This window comes from Trachinotus anak, unplaced genomic scaffold, assembly GCF_046630095.1.
Source record: "Trachinotus anak isolate AG129_WGS33_773 ecotype Australia unplaced genomic scaffold, CSIRO_AGI_Tana_v1 ptg000019l, whole genome shotgun sequence".
In the NCBI taxonomy this organism is placed as follows: domain Eukaryota; kingdom Metazoa; phylum Chordata; class Actinopteri; order Carangiformes; family Carangidae; genus Trachinotus; species Trachinotus anak.
In genome coordinates, this window is record NW_027273870.1 from 5,315,850 (window position 1) to 5,335,073 (window position 19,224).

The 19,224-nt window shown below is 40.2% G+C and overlaps 2 protein-coding genes across 2 annotated transcripts; both read right to left on the bottom strand.

Moving 5' to 3' along the window:
* Positions 1-1,520: 1,520 nt before the first annotated feature.
* pcyt2 (phosphate cytidylyltransferase 2, ethanolamine) lies at positions 1,521-11,993 on the bottom strand. The gene is made up of 12 exons (XM_071503404.1): positions 11,708-11,993; positions 8,791-8,879; positions 6,487-6,648; positions 6,182-6,333; positions 6,050-6,091; positions 5,767-5,905; positions 5,581-5,663; positions 5,204-5,281; positions 4,666-4,731; positions 3,382-3,447; positions 3,021-3,109; positions 1,521-2,891 (listed from the first exon to the last, which is right to left on the bottom strand). Exons 1-12 carry the CDS (start codon positions 11,830-11,832, stop codon positions 2,774-2,776), a joined length of 1,209 nt encoding a protein of 402 aa, XP_071359505.1. The 5' UTR covers positions 11,833-11,993; the 3' UTR covers positions 1,521-2,773.
* A 751-nt stretch (positions 11,994-12,744) lies between these two features.
* Positions 12,745-19,193, bottom strand: sirt7 (sirtuin 7). The gene is made up of 10 exons (XM_071503403.1): positions 19,032-19,193; positions 18,766-18,903; positions 17,550-17,654; positions 17,402-17,472; positions 17,226-17,298; positions 17,026-17,124; positions 15,656-15,892; positions 14,942-15,022; positions 14,744-14,850; positions 12,745-14,499 (listed from the first exon to the last, which is right to left on the bottom strand). Exons 1-10 carry the CDS (start codon positions 19,146-19,148, stop codon positions 14,292-14,294), a joined length of 1,236 nt encoding a protein of 411 aa, XP_071359504.1. The 5' UTR covers positions 19,149-19,193; the 3' UTR covers positions 12,745-14,291.
* Between the last annotated feature and the right edge of the window lie 31 nt (positions 19,194-19,224).

Sequence of the window (19,224 nt, forward strand, 5' to 3'; positions counted from 1 at the left end):
CATTTTATCTTGATTGTTTCTATTTAATATTTAATCAATTATCGTTATATTATTATTAGGCTATTATTCTAGTTTGTCTTATCTGTTAAGTCTTATAAGTCTTATCTGATCAGTGTGTGACTGAGGCCCCTCATCACATAGCAAATATCATTAGAGAGAAAACACAAATATAAATCCCCTCCCCTTAATCATCTTACACCCCCTGAGACCTATCTCTGGGATAGTGTACTGCAGAATGAGTACTCACTACTTCTGATACTGTGAGTACATTTTGCTGATAATACCTCTGCACCTTTACTTAGGCGGGATTTTAAATGCAGTAATTCCCCTTTAATTGAGTATTTTTACCTTTTACGCAGTCAGGAGAAAAGTAAGTAAAATATCTGTGGTGGACATGAATTTGTGGGTTATTCAGCCACTGTGGAGTTATTTCACCTATAGCTACTAATCTGTACCATCAGTTACATAACAGCCTTCTCCCCTCTTTACTTTGTGCTATAGGGTGAATCACCAGAGCCATCACAAATGACCTGAACCCCATACCTGCTTCTAACAATAAGAATAATCATAATTATGGCTTATGATCCTCTTTTTGTACATATACTGAAATTTGAAATAAAATTCCATGTCACATCTTTTTTATACAGATATTTATACAGATATTCTGTTCTTCTGAATCAAAATTGTAACCTGCTGAAAAACAGGTTTCTGAACTGATATTGGCTCATAGTTGGTATGGTTTTCTTTTGTCTTATTTGAAGGATTTTTAGAGGCCTGAATAGCAGTATTTTACAATTAGAGAAAAGTTTTAAAAAGTTTAATTGAATAAATGTTAACAATTATATAGAATAATACAGTTTTTTTCTGTCTTATCCTTTGGTAAACCTTTATCCAATCACTGCACTACGGTAACACTCACCAAACTTCTATTTAAAGTTCATTATTACAGTCATTTCTGTCATTAGTCTAACACCTGAATGTTTGAACTGCAATTGTCGGCCCAAGAAAAAAAACAAAGCCATTTACAGTATTTGCACGTATATATTTTTTAGCAAATAGGTCTCCTCTGGGCTCCTGAGTAAAATCATGTTTACCTATGCTGTTTTATCCACTGAAAAATCAAAGCAGTGAAAGAAATACATAACTAGCTTGGACCAAATGTACATGGAGAGTGAGTCTTGATGTTTCAGTGGGGTGCCTAACACCACAAAGGCTGTGGTCTGTTGTGTCCCTCAGATGAGTGACAGGATCCTTCCTGCAGAAGCTCCTCTTTGGTGCTCGGGTTGGTGGATTAAAGACTCTTTGTGTTCGTAATGAGGTGACGGTTTGCAGTTTTTGTTCATTTGCAAGATCAGTGTGAATAGGACAGGAGCAGTCGGATTCAGCGGTTTCTAAGTGGCTGTGGCCTCATTTCACTGACTCAGCGAAGCGTGACTTTGTGCTGATCCAACAAAGATCTCTGTCATCAGGCTGCACACATTCTGTTACTGCTGTAAAACGCACATCAGATGACACTTAGCCATATTTTACTGATTTATTTAATAAAGGGAAATTTACACATTGCAATACAGTGATTGAAAGGTTGTGAAAATTTCCACTGTATAATATTCAGTTATCTCTCAGGCTGCCACCATCCCACACACAGCAAATCACATCCAAGTAATATGCCCCATAAAATTACAGAAAAAGCAACAGACGGCAACCTTCAACAGTTTGACGGTGAAACTGGGTCCCAAATCTTTCAGTTTTTTGGATGGTCTCTTGAAAAAGGAGAAGAGGACATTCAAATTTTCTCAAACACATTTCTAAAACGTAGACTGAAGAAAATAGGACCCAACAACTTTACCCACAGTTGTAGGGACACTGCAGTAGTTCCGACCTTTTGATACAATTCACAGCCCTCACATTAGTTTTAGCTTTAGGAATGAGGCACTACTGTCATTTACAGCGCAAAGTCCCACTCACTGACCTCACTTAACTCTCTTTCTCTCTCTCTGACACACACACAAACACACTCACACACACAAACTTGGTGCAAATTCAGATAGTTAAAATCCACAATTAAAGTTAGAAGACTACTTCACAGATGATTTAAGGTAGAAATTATGTTTTTTGGACAAAAAACATAGAAATTAAAATAAATCTACATTTTCTAATTGTATTAAAAATATTAAACCTTACTGCTACCACCTCTAAGACTGATCATTAAAAACTAATTTGGTTTTAAAATCTAAAAACATAACATTTTGTCAATAAGTTATGGATAATTACAAACTTAATATACCACTTTAACACCTATACAGGGACACGTAGTGTATGAATTCATGGATACAAACATACGTACAACATGACAGAAGATAAAAATAAAATTCTCTGTGGAGGATGAGAGGTGAAGAAGAGGTGAAGAGGTGAAGAGGTGAAGATGGATTTTGTGGGTTAAAAATCATGTATTAGCTGTTTGGATTTTTTGTGTTCTTGTCAAGGCAGATCTAATTTAATCCCATTTAGGCTAATGTAGTCCATATACAAGAGAACTGAGAGAAGCTAGCCCAGCAGTGTGTAAGACACACTGCCTCACCAAATGTTAAAAGCAAGATTCCACACCCAGTGGACTATGAGAGCGACTGGCCCCCGGGGTTGTTTCAACCATGGCCAGGCCTAGTTCAGGAACATGGACCATCTGTCTGGGTCAGTTGAGTCCACCCTCTTTAAAGCTGAGTGTACCAGGAGTAAATCCGACACAGAACCAGTTGGGCCCAGGCCTGAGGTCTCACTACTGAGCAGTCTGGGCTGCAGCTTCACTCTGCTCCTGCTGGTCTCTCTTCTTCATTGCCTCGATGACCGCCATCTCCTTTGCCTCCTTCTTCTGGTTCCTGGCTTCAAACTGCAGCCTGAAAACAAGAAATAATCAATCAATAAACATGGAGTAAAGACAAAGACTGATCCATGCTGAGAGAATTAAAATATAGATGAGGATGATGATGAAGTGCAAGTGCACTTGGGGTGGGGGGGGGGCTGACCTGTTTTCAATGATCCTCTGGACGATGTCATCAGTGGTGAGATTGTTCCCACTGTCGATGGTCCTGAATATCCCTCTCTTCTTAGGCTCCTGAAGCCAGAACACACAACCGGTTATTTCAAACCGAGAAAGGCCACATGTGCTGCATCACCCCCTCTGAATGAGGACATCAACTCTTGAACTAATGAGGGCAATGTTAAAAAAACAGAATGGAGCAATAACATGCATCATTCCTTAGAGTTTTGTGATTTTTGTGTGCTCGCTGGGGCAACAGCATATTTTAAACACACGTGACATATAAATGCAGTACAATCATGGGTGCTGCTGCACTTGGATCAGAGACAATAGGACCCTGTACTCACAGCGTAGGGGTCTGACCCGTCCTTGTCAGGAAACACCTCCGTCTTACCATGGCACACCAGATCCACCTGCGCAGTTGTACAAACAGACCTGGTTAAACCGACCATCGGCACATACAGAGAGACATACAACTGTGAATAACTGTGTATCTACATGAACATTCACTGTGGAATAAGTGCCTGTCACCGAGAAGCCCTATGCTGGCAGGTGTATGGGCAGATCCCTCTTACTTTGCATAACTGGTATTACTGCTCTCAGTCTTGCCAAGGTAAACTTGTTATGAACATCTTTTTATTTATAGTCACACATTATTTACCCGGACGAGTGAATGGACACTTCAGTATGTGAGCAGTGTGTAAATGGCAAAACAAACAAATTTGAGTTAATATAATGCAGCACTTATCTATTGATTTATGTGAGAGTTTTCAATCTGTGCATCACAATATTTGAAGAAAAAGAAAATTGTTTTTTTAACTACCTACAATCTATATCAGTGGTTCTCAAAGTAGGGTCTGGGGACCCCCAGTGGTCCTTGAGGGAGTTCCTGGGGGTCCCCAGCAAAAGGGGAATAATTTATTTTTGCCACAATTCCATCCATAGGTAACACAATGACATAATGTATTACTATTTTAATAATAGGTTTCAAACACTGATGTGAAAAAGTGAACCACTGTTCTATAGGACAGATTGTTTATATGATATATGTTTGTATATACAGATGTGTTTAAGTTGATGATCTTTCATCTGATATTTCAACTATCCACAAGGGGGCACCACAGTGTTCAGTATTGGACCCTTTTTGTTTGGGATACATAAATTGTCTTGGGGTGAATCTTTCAAATGCAGCAACCACACAGTGAGCTGTTGTTGTACCCTACACTGTCAAAGACATAACATCTGAATCAATTCACATTATGAGTAAATCCCAGTTATTTCTAATTCTGAAATGATGTACTTCTCAAAAATTTACAAATGTTTACCCAATATAGTAACGAGCAGAAATCCTTTAAATACCGTTCTACCAACAGTGGGAGGTCGTATTCAGCTGCTTATAAAGGACTGAAATGGACAAATGCAATTGTTTTATTGTATAGTTCTTGTTCTGTGTTGAGAAATGGTTTGCTTTAATGCTCTCTTTATTCTCTTCCTCCTAATGTAACATTATTATCCTGCCATTTTGGCACTATTGCAAAACAGTTTGACATACTATCCTGGTTAAATAAAGCTATAAATACACAGAATAAAAACCACATGAACAGACTTAAATTCGTACAGAAGCAGCTCACCTTAAAGTGATCCAGCAGGTCTTTGCCCACTGCGTAGGGTGCACCGATCACCACCTCTGACACATACTAGAGACAGACAGGACAATAGTGAGAGAAAGAACAGGTTCATAAGTTAATTTCACTATTTAATTATTAAACCTTTCATGCAAGTACCTCATCGGTTAGTGCATTTCTGTTTAAATGAGGTAACTAAAGTGTATCTTTGAAGCTCAAAGGTAAAAGTGTTCCCAGTAACTTCTGGGAAATTCTGTACCTCGTCATCAAGCACTAAGTAAAACTGAGGGCAGAGTGAAGCAATTTAGCAGTTGTAGGATTGTGTAACATGTTTGGTTTGTGTAACATTCTAATAAATTATTTTACTTTCAACATAAAAACACACAGTGCAGATGGGGGCACACAGACCCATTGTTCCAGACCGATAGCTGACCAGCAGGAATGAGGGGCACAGAGCCAAGTTCAGCCTGCAGCACTGTGAGTGTGCGAAGAAGAAATACATCCTGCTGTGCTCAACATTTTTTCAGTCTGTGTGTGAACTCACCCGACAGGCCAAGACACTCAGTGTTCTCTCGTGGATGTTCATGATTGGATAGTTCTTCCCCTTGTACCGATTCACTTCCTGAAGAGAGTAAAGAGCTCAGTGACCACTTTTATATTTGTACCTTTTTAATATGTAGCCAACACACATGAAACTAAAAGGACAGAACACAGTTTAAGTTAAATACAGTTAAATAAAGTTTGATCGTGCCGTGGGCTTACATTCCTACAACTCCAAAACTGCAAACAGTTAAAGAGGGCCTTCTTCTGTTGTTTCCCCTTGAAAACCGCTGTCACAGCAGGGAGGGGTGAATTTCTCACCCTTTTAAAAGTGTATTTGTTGGGATGTGGGGGTGAGAGCATGTGTGTAATTAGGCGTACCTGATCAAAGTGCAGACCTACGATGACGTAGGGCCTCTCTGCCTGTTTATACACCATCTCCAGGAAGTCAACATGGCCGATGTCTGTGAGGAATATGTGGTCAAGGCAACAACTACAATATAGATGGTAGAAATGTTACCCAAAGTTCATAGCTCACTACTGCTTATCTCTACATGCTAAGGATACGGAAGAGGTCAAATGCTCCAGCCACATAGATGATGGTGTCTCCAGGCTGCGGCTCCTTTCCTGAGGCAAACTGAATGATCTTCTGGGACGTCTGGAGGAACTGAGACACTCCTGTCCATGGACTGTGGCCTTTAGGACCCTTGAACACAACCACATGTACAGTACTGAATTAACACTGACTCCTTCCCATCACTGGGATAATGTGGAAAAGGCTTTGTGTAATACAAATCACAATTTATTGACACAACAGGTTTGTAGTAACATAAAAAATTATGGCACGTACCTTTCCAAAGTTGTCTGTATGCTGCTGGTAATCTGGGTTATCCTGCAGAAAAAAAATCAGATTGGAATAGATTCGATCAACTGCAAAACATGAACTACTGTCCATACGCAAAACACAGACATCCAAACTCACCATGTTGCTGTGATGGGCTTTGGTCATGAGAAGCATACGTCCCACCAGATCAGTGGTGGAGACACCCTGTGTGCGTCTACATTCCCGGTAACGGCCTGCACGTTTCACCTCTTCATATGTGTCCTTGCCGTCTACAGTCAGTGTGATGTCATCTGGTAAACAATGACATTAGTCCATCATCAACAACAGACTCTCATCACATTTGGGAGCCTGATCACATCACTGAGGAGGACTCCTGGACAGTAATGATACATGGCACTCAGTGTGAGAAGAGACATTAGAAGGGCATACTCCAACCGACTCACCTCCATGCACACAGAAGTCACAGTTGTATTTGTCCAGGGTCTCCAGGGTGGTGACGTAAGGTGCTCCTTCTACTATCTCATCCACCCACTTGATTGCCCGCACCATTTTGTAGCGTTCTTCCTGAGTGAAGACTGGAGGACCCTTGTGTTTGGAAATCTCCGCTTTGAGAAGGGGATGGGGAAAGAATTGCTTTTTACTGGTACATCACTAACACAGTATAGTCAGCAATGCATAATGTAAGTGGTGGTCATCACTTTCAGCTGGTCTGCCTTTACTTCAAAAATCACTTTGTGGCTGGACTGCAGATTGCGTGATCATAGTTCGACCAGTAATGCCCCTGAGAGGCATAGCTCTGTCTGTCTGCTCTGATCATTGAGTGGCAGAGAAGCAGCGCAGCAGTCTCTTACTCAAACAGAGGCTGTGCACTGTGTGAGAGACAATATAAGAATGATATATTGTTGCTCTAACTTTCTCTCACAGTGATCGTTTTACAAGCACATATAGCCGAAATCACAGCACACTCGGTTTTTAACTTATGTGTTTGGTGATTTTGTATTGGTTATAAAAATCAGGATTTTAGCAGCAGCTTGGAAATGGCTTGGAAGTTACCATGTAGTTTTAATGGTCTTCATGTTTCGGTCACTATTTATTACTAATAGTAACCACACACACACACACACACACACACCCACAAGCCACTTTGAACACCTGTTCTACTGCTTGTTAATGCAAATATCTAATCAGCCAATCACATGGCAGCAACTCAATGCATTTGGGCATGTAGACATGGTCAAGACAACCTGCTGAAGTTCAAACCGAGCATCAGAATGGGGTTAAGTGACTTTGAACGTGGCATGGTCGTTGGTGCCAGACAGGCTGGTCTGAGTATTTCAGAAACTGCTGATCTACTGAGATTTTCCCGCACAGCCATCTCTAGCTTTTACAGAGAATGGATTGAAAAAGAGAAAATATCCAGTGTGCGGCAGTTCTCAGGGCGAAAAAGCCTTGTTGATGCCAGAAGTCAGAGGAGAATAGCCAAACTGCTTCGAGCTGATAGAAAGGCAACACTAACTCAAATAACCAATTGTTACAACCAAGGTATGCAGAAGAGCATCACGTCGAACCTTGAAGCAGATGAGCTACAGCAGCAGAAGACCACACCGGGTGCCACTCCTGTCAGCTAAGAACAGGAAACTGAGGCTACAATTCACACGGACTCACCAAAATTGGACAATAGAAGATTGGAAAAACATTGCCTGGTCTGATGAGACTTGATTTCTGCTGCAACATTCAGATGGTAGGGTCAGAATTTGGTGTCAACAACATTAAAGCATGGATCCATCCTGCCTTGTATCAACGGTTAAGGCTGGTGGTGGTGGTGTAATGGTGCGGGGGATATTTTCTTGTCACACTTTGGGCCCCTTGGTACCAACTGAGCATCGTTTAAACACCACAGCCTACCCGAGTATTGTTGCTGACCATGTCCATCCCTTTATGACCACAGTGTATCTATCTTCTGATGACTGCTTATATATTTGCATTAATGAGCAGTTGAACAGGTGTACCTAATAAAGTGGCTGGTGAGTGTATGGTGAGTACTGTGAGTTTATGAACAGAAAGGACCTTGTCCCTAATTTATCCCCAGGCACTGTCCCATAAAAACTGATAATTAGATATGTGACTGCAGGAAGTGTAACGGACAGATAAAGAGCTGAAAACTGCTGATACTATGCAGAATGCAAATATGACGTGACGGTGTCAGTTGTTTACAGTGGTTCCACAACAGTGACCATGCGCGCTCCAGCCATATACTTGGTTTTGACCTCAATGTGTTACATTGTTATCCTACAAATACGCAGGTCGTCTGACCTAAAGTAATCACTGAAAATTACTCTTAGATTTATAAGATTGTAGAGATATAAACATTTTGAGCTTACATTCGTATTCTACACTGTATAATAAAAGGTAATCTCAAATATGTGAACATTTACATTAGATTGCTGTTCAGCTTTTTACCAGTAATCACTCTACTGTAGCTACTGCTTGAGTATCTTACAAGTAACAATGGGAAAATCAAAATTTTGTCTTCAGTAGCAAAGGAATACTGTGACTGTGACCTTGTGTCACAAGTTGTATTGACTTGGATTAGGAATACACAACAACCAGACTTGATTGTGGAGTACCAATAAGAGCTGAGTATTCAGTCCGTGTAATAACAGTTAATAAAAAAAAGAGTTTCACAGGAATATCAGGATGTGATAGGATAGGATCAGGATGTGTATGTGCGTCAGTGGCAGTTTTACCATCTGTATGCACTCCAGCTATGAGGTAATCTCCCATGGCTTTGGCCTGCCGTAGCTGGTTGGAGTGACCATAGTGTACCATGTCATAACTGAGGAGACAGAAAAAGAGACAACAACACCATCAGCTTGGAAAACAATACATACTATTGGTGCTCATTCAAAACAGTACACAGGTGAAAACAGAGAAAAACAAACACGCACAGAAATAAGGGAAGTGGCCTTCACAATTATCGCTCCCACAGCCCTTTTGAGTCACAGCAGCATTGTCTTTTAAATGATACCTTTGCAGGATAGCGGGTCAATTCTGCTTTATTGATTAACATTATTTTAGCATTACTTCTCCCTTTTTTTAATTGTGACCTTGCACAGGATGTAACCTTGGTGGTGAAACATTGAATCTTAATCAAGAGTTTATATCCCACAAACACACTGATAGCCCTTTTGGTGTGGTGAGGAAAAAGGATAAAGGTTAGTGGGAGAAAGGTAATACTCAAAGACAGTTTGTGTACAGTCGTGTTTATTTGCTTTCTGCCATTCAGTAACTTCTACAGTCAATGATTTGTGTTGACTTGTCTTTTCAAATTATAAAAATTTATTTTTTATTCATTTATTCAAACTCTTAACCGACCACAGTCTCTGAGCAGAGTCACAAGAGCTGCTGGTGGTTAAGAAACCCGGCTATACAAAAAATCTGTCCTAAATAATTCATCAGCAAGAAGGGGCTCATATTACACATTTGTTTTTGTGCTAATTTAAGAGATCTCAAATGACTAAAAATTAGATAAGTTACATGTATTATATATGAAACCTGCTAAAAGTAGCACTAATACTCATTTTCAGATATCTAGGAGGTTTATTTTGAAGGAGATTAAATAGTAACTAGATGCTTTAATTCTGTTTTTCTCAGCTGGTCCAGGAACTAAATCCAGTCACTTTTTATTCGCATGTCCACTCTGACTTAAGGCCTGTACTACACCATCCTGTTAATGCTTCTGCACCGGCATGTTCTTTCAAACAGATCTGACTGCTTTGATAAAACACCTCATTCGTCACTGTACTTCCAGTGGCAAGACCTCTCCACTATAATGACATTAGCACAAGCTGCTAGTCTCAATTTCCTTACCAGTAATCCTCCAACCTCCCTCACCTGGCCTGCTCAGGATCAGCTAGAAAATATGCTCCCAGTAGTAAATCTGTTTTCTTGAGGCTGATGTATATGCAGATCCTTGTTTGCCCTATGATAATTTTGCACTACTGAACTACAACATTGACAGTTTTAGTAATTTATGACTATTTTCCTCTGGACATTTTACAACTGTCAGTCAACGAAATGACATTTTCATATTTAGCTAGATGCAGTCACAAAATATCTTTTCGAGTTTTGAAAGTCCACAAATGTGCCCATACTGTATATTTGTAAAATTTGTTCATAGCACGTTCAAATGATCAATAGACACTGGTTTTGGAGGCACAATCAGCAGCCTTGTTAATGAAAGCAGTAGCTGATATTGTGTGTCACACAGTTCAGTTTTTTCTGGCTCAGTTAATATTTTTTCCAATTTTTCCATTTAATTTTTTTGTAGATGCTGTGGCATTGTGTCCTGGACCATAACAGCTCTCCTGAAGCCAATATCTGGTAAAGACTGAAGAGCATTCATTTGGGTTTCTGACACTCAGACTTTACTGCTGCAAAAAGAATAGTCTTGCTATTTATCTCTTCCCTTTCTCTTCCTTGTGTTGTTTATTTCATCAGTCATTAAATATATGCTGTGTTTCAATGTCTCCCCATTCTCCCCCCAAAAAGGAGAATCACTATCCACTGCACCAACATGCTGGTTTTACATCACAGCGGACAACATGTTCACTATGTTAGTTATTTATAACCACCACATGAGACAGGCTATGTCAAACTAGGTATCAGTAACCCTGCCACTTCCTTGTGCAGAGAGTGAGTCCAGGAAATAATTTACACATTGCATATTAGGAGTTAATTGTGTCTTCAGCTGCAGCCAAATCATGTGTGAATCATGGCAGTTCCCTCATAGTACATTGGTGTGACAGGAGAGTTTGAAATAACAACGGAGGCAAGAGCTATGCCTTTTGGACCAATGGGTTGGCATAAATTGTTCAACTCTCAGATGTTAGTGTCAGCATGACAAATAGACAGAGAGAGTAAATAAATGTCCTTGAATAATCTCCAGGTAATTTGTAAGTACTCAGCAATAACCCGAAATTACAGTTTCTGCTCTCTCTGGTTACAGTTTCATATACACATAAACTACATATACACTATATATATATATATATATATATATATATATATATATATATATCCTGCGGGGGATGATTTAGGTCCTTTCTGTATATATATATATATATATATATATATATATATATCCTGCGGGGTTCTGAACAGAAAGGACCTAAATCATCCCATGGCACTGTCCCACAAAAACTGACGTGAGGTAGTTATGAGACTGCAGCAGGTGTACTAGAAGAACACTTTCCTAAAGGAATACGTTTGAGAACTGGGGCTTGTCACTCAAAGAAACTCATAAGCACACAGTAGCGTTAATAATCGTCTTGCCTTAACGAGTCTTTAGTTATTTGGGTTTGGCTGCTAGCACAGACAGAAAACTGAAGACTTTCTGTATGAGAAAATAAGACAGTTAAGACAAAGTAACATGAGCTTCGACATGGCAACTAAGGTAAATATGGATGATGAAATGGTTAAACTTCTGTTGCTAAGTTACAAAACTGCTAATGTAAGTAGCTACCTAGCATTAGCATGCTAACCCACCAATGGTTCCTGATATTGCGAGTACACGTGACCGCATACATAGGGCACAAACTAAGGGTAACAGTGTCATAAACCAGCGCGGACAAAGTCAGTCGGGAGCGGGAACCGGGAACTCACCAGCCGTCACACCACAACCGGACGACGCGCTTTCTTTTCTCCGGGCTGCGCACCGAGCTTCCCGGCTTACTGTAACCGGCTTCGTCCTGATGGTCGTCCGTGGCGTGGTGGCCGTTTTTGATCATTTTGACGATGTTCAGGAAAATAGCTGAGTGGTATTCAAATTAAAAACGAGAGGTGCGTAAATCTAAAAAGTTTTTACTTGGTAAAATCCCCGAGCTGTTCGCGGAGATGATCGGAAACACGGTCGGACTCTGACTGACACTATCCCGGCCAACGCCTCCAACACTACGTCATATCGAACGAATCCCCTCACGGTGACGAGCTGATTGCGTAATCAGCCGTGTCACATGACCAGCAACGAAGCAGGATGTCAGGAAGTGTGAAGCATTCACTCATGGATGTATTATCCATGCATTCACTACATCCACTGGAGAAAAAAAAATGTTTACCCTGTGTTAATTCTGAATTAATTAGATTATTATTTTAGAATTATCTCGTTAATTCAGGAAAAACAGGGCAAACATTTTTTTTGCATTATGCTTCTGTATGAGTGCAACCAATCACTTTCATTCAGGTACTGTATTTAAAAGATATTTGGGACTTTTTCCCCCTGCATTTCAAAATGTGCTTTTTACTCTGCTAGAATTGTTTGACAACTCTGGTTAAGTTATTTTGCTGATGGAGTTTTTACAAACAAAATATATAATTGGTTTAAGAGATATGTTGCATTGTTATAGATTCACTGCCCAGCAATATATAAAGCAGTTATAACTACAACATTAAAATGCTGCAGTAGTAAAAATGTAAAAAAAAAAAAAAATGTTAAACTGAATAAATTAAACGTTTGACACAAGTAAAAAAGGCACAAACCATTACCCCTTGAACAACTCAAAAAATATCACTTGGTTAATTAAGTTAACAGGTTGAGCTATAGTACTGTCAAGACTATAAATCAAGTGTCCCATTAACATCATTATGAATCCACTGGCAGTGAAGGGGCAGATTGAAAATACAGAATATTATGAACAGGCAACTTAAAATGAGGAACATTTTATTGTCTCACAAATATAACAACATTTTTGCAAAATATAGAGACAACTAATGAGTCTTCACATCCAGTTTTAGCACTGGTTTTAGTTTTAGGAATGCTGAACACTAGCTCACCATGGCTAGTCTGGCCTTTCACAAATTCTGATACTGTATGGTAGAGGATGTGATTATTAATACTACCGGATCTTCCTGAGACAAATTAATAGACACCTGTTAGGTGGTTTCCTGTCACCAAGGTAAACAGTAACTTAACTTGACATAAACTAACAACTAATCAAAATTTAGGTCAGAATTCAAAACTCTGCTTACAGAACTGTAAACAAAGGAGAAAAAATGTAAACATGAATAAACAACTTCAGTAAACCAAGGTACAGTAGTAGTTGTACTACGCAGCCTGAAAACCTGAGGATGGGTGACAGCAGAGTGAAGGTTGAGTGTGAGATCAGGAAATAATTTAAGTAAACCAAAATACCTTTAAAATAATAATAAACACAAATAGGCTCTGTTGAATAAGGTAGATTCAACAATGCAAGCTTAAAATGTTTGAAAAAGACTACAAAAATATCTTTTAGTACAAGCAATAAATGTAGTAAATGTCTGACCTCCTAAATCTTTTTAAATCTCCTCTCAGTAAAAGCTGTGGCAGCACAGAATCCAAAAATTGGCCTTTGGTATTCTGCCGTTTGCTGGCATTTGCTACTTATAAACACCAAGTCACTCACGTTCCACTGATAGATAACACATACATGCATACAGTTACTTACACTTTAAACACCTGTTTTTATGGCCATTTGCATCTAGCTAATGCTCAATCCAGTGGCATGTTGCACATTAAATTAGTTACTGTAATGCACCCATCACTGACTTTCATTTAGCACCTGCAGGCTTCAAATGTGGCTGTAAATCATTATTCTGTATTTGTGATATTCTGAGCACACAGAGAGGCAGCAGAGAAACTGATAATACTGCAGGAGCAGGTTCAAAACTTGTCACTACTGCTATCCATTGTGACCATCTGGATTAAAAGAGGAAACTTTCTTCTTGTCACATGAGAGACACAAAACCTCTTTCTTTTCACTTTTTAGAAAAAAATCATTATAATAATTTTAGGATTTCATTGTTCAAGCTCACTGTCATACATGCTATGCTGACTGGTCTCTGACTAACGCAGCTGTCTTGTCAGCTGCAGAGATGAGCGTCAGAAATGAGTAGCATAACCAGAACACTTTTAAATCCTGCTGATACTTAAAACTGTATGTTGTGTAAAATAATAAGTTCATGGTGCAAGGTGCCATTTTCAAATGGCAAATATCCAGTCTTATATTTCCCTTCACACACACTCAGTGCATGTGACTAAATTATATCAATGCAGCCAAAATGACAGCACAGCACAGACAATAACAGCACCCTGAAAGATCAAGTCCAAGTTGTCCTCATCATGGGACTGAAATTTGAATCCCTCACTGGGATTGATCGCTGGGGGCTGCAACGTGTTTGAACTCAATGTGTGCAGTCTATAAAGTTCCCTCGCTTATGCAGCTTTTTTCTTCTTCTTCCTTCCTTTACTGTAGCCTCGTCCGAACCAGCCGCCCTGCACAGCTGTGGTTTCTTCTGCTTGTTCCCCAGGACTGGCTGAGCAGTCCTGCTGCCCGTCAGGGGGAGCTATGACCTCACGGCTATGGCTGTCCACCTCATCTGGCTGCAGAGGTGTGGCTAGACTGAAGATGGGATCCTCTGCCCTGATGAGACAGAATGAGGGAAACTGTGAGCTGGGAGGAAAAAGGTTTGTCTAAGTTTTCTGTTGTCTGTGTGTGATGGAGTTCAGTGGGGATATTCCACAATCACTACTGTATTTGACAAAGCACAAATAATTAATTTGATATTAGTATCTCAGTCTTTTTTTAAGCTTTTTAATATTAAACAGGTGTTTTACCAGTCTCTCTGAATGTCATATTGGATATAATTACTTCATATGGTCTTTACCTGTCATACACGGGAATCTGAAAGTTCAGCTCTTCCATGAGGAGTCTCATGACATCATCGCACTTGCCATTAATTTTCAACGTAGCCAGATCATCTTTTGGTGTCCACTAGAAAGAGCGCACAACCACATCATCAGCCACCAAGCAGCCAGAACTTCATTTTCACTTAATTCACCTAAAATATCAAAACCACATGTACCTGGAGGTTGACAATATAGAGTTTGGGCCTTTTGCTCGCTGGTCTGTTCATGCACCACAGACAAGCATATTTCTTCAGCACCTAGAGGAACGAGAAACAGAGCACACTACAGCGCAGAACACACTACAAGAAAATAAGCCCTAAAATAAACATCATAGAATAAAATGTATTAGACTACATGTCAATTACTGTGTTTACATGATATTTATGATATTATTCTGATATTAACTTAAGAAATAAGCAATTGCAAAGAAGTAAACATTGCAAACTGTGAGCAGATCCAAATACAAAGTGTGAATCATCACAAATATAGTTACGTAACATTTTTGTTTGACACTAGACGGCACATAACTCATAAAGGATTCATAGCATAGGTTACAACAGATGCTCTGGCTGAATCAAAATAAAAGCTCAAAGCAGTGGTTTTTCTAAAATGTGCATGTATGCAGCCAAAAAGAATTTACAATGGCAGCGACTTGACCAAAAGATCGAGTACTGAAGGGGTGAGTGTTAACTTAGTAATCTAGCCAGGGTCTATGGTACATAAACAAATAAGTGAATCAGTTCTGTCAGCTGCCCAAGTAAGCAGCTCGATCAAAAGTCAATATTAAAGTCTACAAACATACAAATAAAAATGGTGACCATCCGTCCAGAACCAACCTGTTATGACTGGGCCACATTACATTTACAGACTCACTGGTTTCTAAAACCTACCTTAAGACTGGAGCCCAAACAGAGGATAACATCTGCCTTCTTGGCAGCCTCTGCAGCTCCCTTCCAGTTTAGAGGTTGCTCCAGGGTCCCACGTTCCCCAAAGTGCACTATGGTGTCCCTGAGTTCGCCACAACAGTGGCTGCACCTGCGGCTCGTTCCGTGCCGATGCAGCGACGTCCGCTCTGTCACGTCAAATAAACGGACATACTCCCTGACTGGGGAACAGGATACACACACCTAAGGACAGGACATGAAACCAGAATGTCAGGATAACTTACTTTCTTTTGAAAGCAGCTGTTGTAACATCCAAAAACAGCCTCAATTTTTTTATGGCATATCATTCAGTCCTACAATAAACCAAACACTATTGTCATTCCTTCTGATGAAAAAAACAAAACAAAACAAAAAAAACACTGCTTCTCTGTGCACTTCATGCCCAGTAACACTCTGAGGCAGAAGCTTACCTTTTCCACCAAAATTCGCGAGTATAAGTGGGTTTTTTAAACCCAATATTAACAGCCAATTGAGCCCTTTTCCACTGCCAGTCGAGTTTGCCTCTCTGTTCGGACCAAGGACACACAACTGCAAGGAGTGATGTCATCACATACACTTACAGAGAACACACAGACACAGTTGAGGAAGAGTAAGCCACCATACAGCCACCATGCAAACTGGTAAAAGCCTGTGAAAGTGCCAGAGCCTCTGTGTGAGACACAATTAGCGATCGTGTGTTTTTTAAACTTCCACAGCTGCAGCTCACTCTTTCATCCTCTAGCAGAGTGTAGCTGTATTTACAGTGTGTGTGTTCTGAAAGACTTTACAGTAGGAAAAGAAGCTAAATTAGCCTATTCAACTGGGTGTTGTGTTTACATCAATGCCAATCGGAGCAGGAGCAAATAAATACCTGTGTCTGCTGCAGTCATTTGACCTGATTTTGTACGCTTTCCACTGCTGAGAAAAGCACGATGTGAGCGGGGGGGTTTCACTGAAACTGATGGCTGCTGCACGCACTCTGAGGTTCACTCACAGTTCACTTGTTCTGAACACTGTGCAGTTTTTTTACCGAGCGTGATGGGAGGTTTTTGAGAGCTGGTGTACTCACAACAAACAAAGGATTAGGAATAGATCGGATTGTATATACAGTAGCTAATACTGATGCATCACAAACATGCCTGGATTTGTAAGAATCTTTTTCTCAAACTGTTCCCTGAACAGCTCTGAATCCTGCTCACGTGTTGCTTTTGGAGGCAGGACTACAAATTGTGTCCAAAAATATCTCGACTTTCCAGGAGGTGGACATTTTCATTTCAGAGTGATGAAGAGGACGAAGCAGAGGACAACAGCTGAGAGTATGAAGATGCGTGTCTCACCTCAATAAACATGTTTCCATGGAGCTCTGACAGGGCATTTCTGGGTAGACCGCTACGCAGGTGAAGTCCATCACAGTTTTGAGACACAACATGCTTTACCTTCAGAGACACACACATTGTATATACACTATAAATGCAATTTTCCATACATACAAATAGAGCACCTAACAGAATAAGTTATCTATCTAGGTCTCACATACCAGCATTTCCTTATGTAGCATCCTAATGCTCATATGCGTGAGGGTCGGCTCTGCTTTACTCAGGTCAGATGAACTGTTTATAAAGAAAAACAGGACAAGACAACAGAATGGGAGTTTAGTTCACTTTAGAAAAAGTGAACAGCTAATATCACATAATCAATGGCTGCATATCTCACCTGACTGTCCGTCCCTTCTGTAGCTGTGTCCACACCCCATTAGGACCCCTGTAGTCTGGGATAGACGCTGCCTGAAAAGAAAAGAAATCATCAGCCCCCTGACAGTAGAAAAAGGAGGAGGAAACTGAAGATGCAGAGTGTGGCGTACCGTACTGATCCCAGCTCCTGTGTAAACCACAAGGTGATTTGCTTGTTTGACTGCCGCAGCCAGCTGTCTGACTTTACTTTTCAGCTCCTCAGCATCGTCAAACAGCTGGAGAAATTACAGAAAATGAAGATGTTTTAAGTTTATGACCACACACAGCTGTTGTTTGAAGTCGCAACCACAGCAGGTTTTTATAAATCATGATTTGTGCCATTCTCTCCTTAATTTTCCTTGTTCGCAGCAAACACAAATACATATGGTAACAAACTATTCTAGTAGCACCTCCTCCATTGCTTTTCAATGCAATTTACTAATTATGTTCTGATATTCCTTGTGGTTCTGTGGACCTTTTGGCCTGATGGTGGTGCAAGAGGAAAGACTGAAACATACAGTATCTCCTAATGAGCAAATTAGTATAGAACTTACTGAGCAGATCAGTGCTTATTGCGGTATCAACATTTTTACTGGCTTTTCCTCTAGCACCACCAAAACTGCCATTATCTACTTGGGCCAAGGCTGGACTGCCAACAAGGCAAAATGGGGTAAACCAAGCCATTTTATTCTTTATTTTAATTTTTTCCTGTATTATCATCTAACCTTGAGGCCACGTTTTGTAGAGGAGCCATGTATCATCATCTAGTTAGATTTTCAGTTAAATCGTTTAATGTTGAACACATATATGTGCAAATATTGTTCACTCCACTATATTTGTCTCACAGATGTAGATTAAGTTTGTACATTAAAGGTATATGACCATCTTAAAAACAATTATTAATTGCTGTTGATTACAGTAGACAGCAATATTTAATGTGGTTAAAATTACCTTCATTTGACATGTTACAGCCCCCAAGGATGCTTACATGTTAAGACACCAGTAATACTGAAAACAATAATGTATAAATAACAATAAACCATCATGAAAAAGGCCATTCTGCAGAACAAGTACTTTTATTTTAGTATTTTAAGTACATTTTGCTGATAATACTTATGAACTTTCACTTTAAAGACTTTGACTTTATACTCTAATTAGTAGAATCCAGGTGTTTAATATTTAACAGTCATGGAGAAACCACTGAAATAACTTCAGTGGCTTTTGTCATTCAGAGTGCAACAGACTTGGCTCTTTGATGATCTGATAGTCAACACTGCAGGTGAAAGCTCACCTAGAAAAGCTCATGTAAAACAAGATAAGTTAGCTCAGAGGGCCGGACAGTCTCACCTCCTCCTGCTTCCTCTTCAGCACATTTCTGCGGACCTGTCTCTTGCAGAGCTCCTCCACAGTGTCTCTGTGCAGCAGTAACACAGCAGCCTCCTCCTCTGACCGCTCAGCCTCGGGTTTCTTCAGGACTCGTCCAACCTTAAGTGAACAAAAGCGAAAAAGAAACCCGGTCAGGCTCAGAAACACTACACACACAGTAATGGACCGCTGTATTAGCCAGCTAGCTCGACACTCGTCTCTTTAAATGTGCTGTTTCCTCGTCTTACCAGTCTGAAAACCTCCCTCTCGTTTTCCCGTTGCAGTATTTTGGCCTTTTCTAACGCTTTCCTCTCAGCCCGTGAAGAAACACCGACCCCTGCCTCCTCTGCCATCCCGTACCACATCAGCTGAGAAGTAGCTTTCTATTCAAAACAAGGCTCATCGCACCACCGACAGCCGGACCGGATGTTGTCCGTGTGG

Excerpts from the sequence above, each read along its gene's own strand:
- sirt7 (XM_071503403.1), bottom strand. The coding sequence starts at position 19,148 with ATGTGGTACGGGATGGCAGAGGAGGCAGGGGTCGGTGTTTCTTCACGG. Across the intron at positions 17,473-17,549 it reads CAGGAGCTGGGATCAGTACG|GCAGCGTCTATCCCAGACTA; the intron begins GTACGCCACACT and ends TTTTCTTTTCAG. Across the intron at positions 15,893-17,025 it reads ATGGAAACATGTTTATTGAG|GTGTGTGTATCCTGTTCCCC; the intron begins GTGAGACACGCA and ends TCCTGTCCTTAG.
- pcyt2 (XM_071503404.1), bottom strand. The coding sequence starts at position 11,832 with ATGATCAAAAACGGCCACCACGCCACGGACGACCATCAGGACGAAGCC. Across the intron at positions 3,448-4,665 it reads ACCTGCTGGATCACTTTAAG|GTGGATCTGGTGTGCCATGG; the intron begins GTGAGCTGCTTC and ends ACAACTGCGCAG. Across the intron at positions 3,110-3,381 it reads ACGGGTCAGACCCCTACGCT|GAGCCTAAGAAGAGAGGGAT; the intron begins GTGAGTACAGGG and ends TTCTGGCTTCAG.